This window comes from Osmerus eperlanus, chromosome 2 (assembly GCF_963692335.1).
Source record: "Osmerus eperlanus chromosome 2, fOsmEpe2.1, whole genome shotgun sequence".
Lineage (NCBI taxonomy): Eukaryota > Metazoa > Chordata > Actinopteri > Osmeriformes > Osmeridae > Osmerus > Osmerus eperlanus.
Window position 1 is genome coordinate 12,040,942 of NC_085019.1, and position 2,047 is coordinate 12,042,988.

Here is a 2,047-nt window from a genome sequence, read left to right on the forward strand (position 1 = left end):
GACACCATCGCAGATGGACCATATCCTGTCACTGATTGGTGCAGATCTCCAGCGACAGGACACCAATTACAGACTGGCAGTCGAACCAAAGCAAAGACTTGTGGTTACACTGAGGTAGGCCAACACACCAGCCTTTGCCATGATTATTATCCATGGGCAACTAGTAAAAATAATAGTTTCATTATGTATGTAGACATTATATTTACAACTCTTGGTAGCATGTTTGTTAATGTCACAACTAAGTGACACAATACACTGTTAAAGGGGTTTTGGGGAGAGAGCTTGGTGGTCCTCAATGGGCTTCTATTTGGAGGCTCAAGGCCCAGGGGGGTATTGCACCGCCTTTACTTACTCCATCAATTTCAGACAAACTGCATGGGCTTAGGTGTAGACAAGTTACAGAGAAACACTAAGGAAATACTGATTTACAAAGTCAATTTATTGAACTATAGGGTGAAGGCACAGTACTTTCACCACAATCACCCCATGTCTCCTCACTTCTTGGTCTGTACCTCATCTGTGTCTGTGCATGCGAGGGTGGTGCATACAATCCTTGACTTGGGTGGCTCTGGTGGGATTGCTGGGATGTCTGATCCCATGTCATTAGACCAGGGCCCTGCATCTGCGCCTGCCGGTGCCCTTGATCCAGGTCATGGACACCCTGGAGACCTTCTAACAGGGCAATTTTTGCCTTTAATTTACCCCAGCCACTTAATTTATTCAACAATGCCACCAGACTGAGGGCAAAATGCAACATCTCATCCTCTTCCTGTGCCACACGATGAAACATCGGTTGTGGAGGCTCCTGGACCATAGCCAGCAGCCTATCCTCCAATGACACTGCAGGTGCTGAGGCCCTCTTGCGCGCGGCAGGTCTGTTGTAGGGCTGCTTGATTATGGAAAATAAATGATAATCACAATTATTTTAATCAACATGAAATTACAATTATTTAACACAATTATTTATTAGATTTGGAAAACAATTGCACAGCCCTACCCTGCTGGTTGAAGAACCAGGTTGAAAATGTTGATCTGCTGACTGTTGGTCATTTTCATCCCGCACATCCTCTCCATGGCTCAGGTCCAATGCCTCCCAATCTTCAACATCAACCTGGTCTAGGCTGCATCTAGAGCTAAAACATTAATTAAATGCACAACCATTTATAGTCTAGGTAAATGTATGCTGATTCTTGAAATGAGAAAAACATTTCAGTTCTTTAGAACTTGTGCCATATGTAAAATAGTGTGCTGGGTATCAGTGTGCCATCACTGCCTTTCAGTATTTGCACTGTACCTCCTGGGTTGAAGGTGGGGAACGAGGAAAGAAAGGGCTTGGGAGTATTTCCACTCCTTTTGGGGTCCTGCTGCCGATCCACTCCGTGGTTGAACTTTTTTTTTTGAAAATTGGTCCCTTAGGTTCCAGCGACCTTGGCACTTCACAACTGTTGACATAAATTGCCAGATAATTGAATAACATAATTTTTTTTTAAGTAACAATAACTCATGTATGTTGCACACCAGTTAACAAATTATCTCTTTTCCTACAGATTCCTTGCCACCGGAGAGTCCTTTAGGAGTCCGGCTTTTGCCTACAGGCTAGGACGCAAAACTGTGGCAGACTCTGTCTATATGACATGTAGGCCAATTGTCATCAAGATGATGGAGACACAAATGCCGAGACCAACAGAGGCTGCATGGAGAGAGATTGCAGAGGGCTTTTGGGGAAGATGGCAATTCCCAAATTGCATCGGAGCCATAGATGGGAAACATATAGTCTTCCAAGCTCCTAAAAAATCATGTTGCCAGTTTTTTAATTATCAAAAAACATTTTCAATAATCTTGATGGCATTAGTGGATGCAGATTCAAGATTTAGAATTATTCAAGTTGGTGATTTTAGCCGTGCTAGTGACAGTGGGGTGTTCGCCAATTCAGCACTGGGTAGGGGAATGAATGAAGGAAGTTTAAATGTGCCAGAAGACGCCCCCCTGCCTGGATATGGTCAGCACGGTGATGTTCCTTTTATGATGGTAGGGGATGCTGCTTTTC

The 2,047-nt window shown here is 43.9% G+C and overlaps 1 protein-coding gene across 1 annotated transcript; it reads right to left on the reverse strand.

The window, feature by feature from the left end:
- Positions 1 to 292: 292 nt before the first annotated feature.
- On the reverse strand, positions 293 to 1,793 carry LOC134036989 (uncharacterized). Its single transcript, XM_062482238.1, has 4 exons — positions 1,295 to 1,793; positions 998 to 1,133; positions 513 to 886; positions 293 to 380 (listed from the first exon to the last, which is right to left on the reverse strand). Exons 1-4 carry the CDS (start codon positions 1,450 to 1,452, stop codon positions 293 to 295), a joined length of 756 nt encoding a protein of 251 aa, XP_062338222.1. The 5' UTR covers positions 1,453 to 1,793.
- Positions 1,794 to 2,047: the final 254 nt, after the last annotated feature.

What these genes read in the sequence shown, in the direction of transcription:
- LOC134036989 (XM_062482238.1), bottom strand. Translation starts at nt 1,452, where the DNA reads ATGTCAACAGTTGTGAAGTGCCAAGGTCGCTGGAACCTAAGGGACCAA. An exon ending in CCCCACCTTCAACCCAGGAG is followed by an intron (nt 1,134 to 1,294) that starts GTACAGTGCAAA and finishes TTAATGTTTTAG; the next exon opens with CTCTAGATGCAGCCTAGACC. An exon ending in CTGGTTCTTCAACCAGCAGG is followed by an intron (nt 887 to 997) that starts GTAGGGCTGTGC and finishes ATAATCAAGCAG; the next exon opens with CCCTACAACAGACCTGCCGC.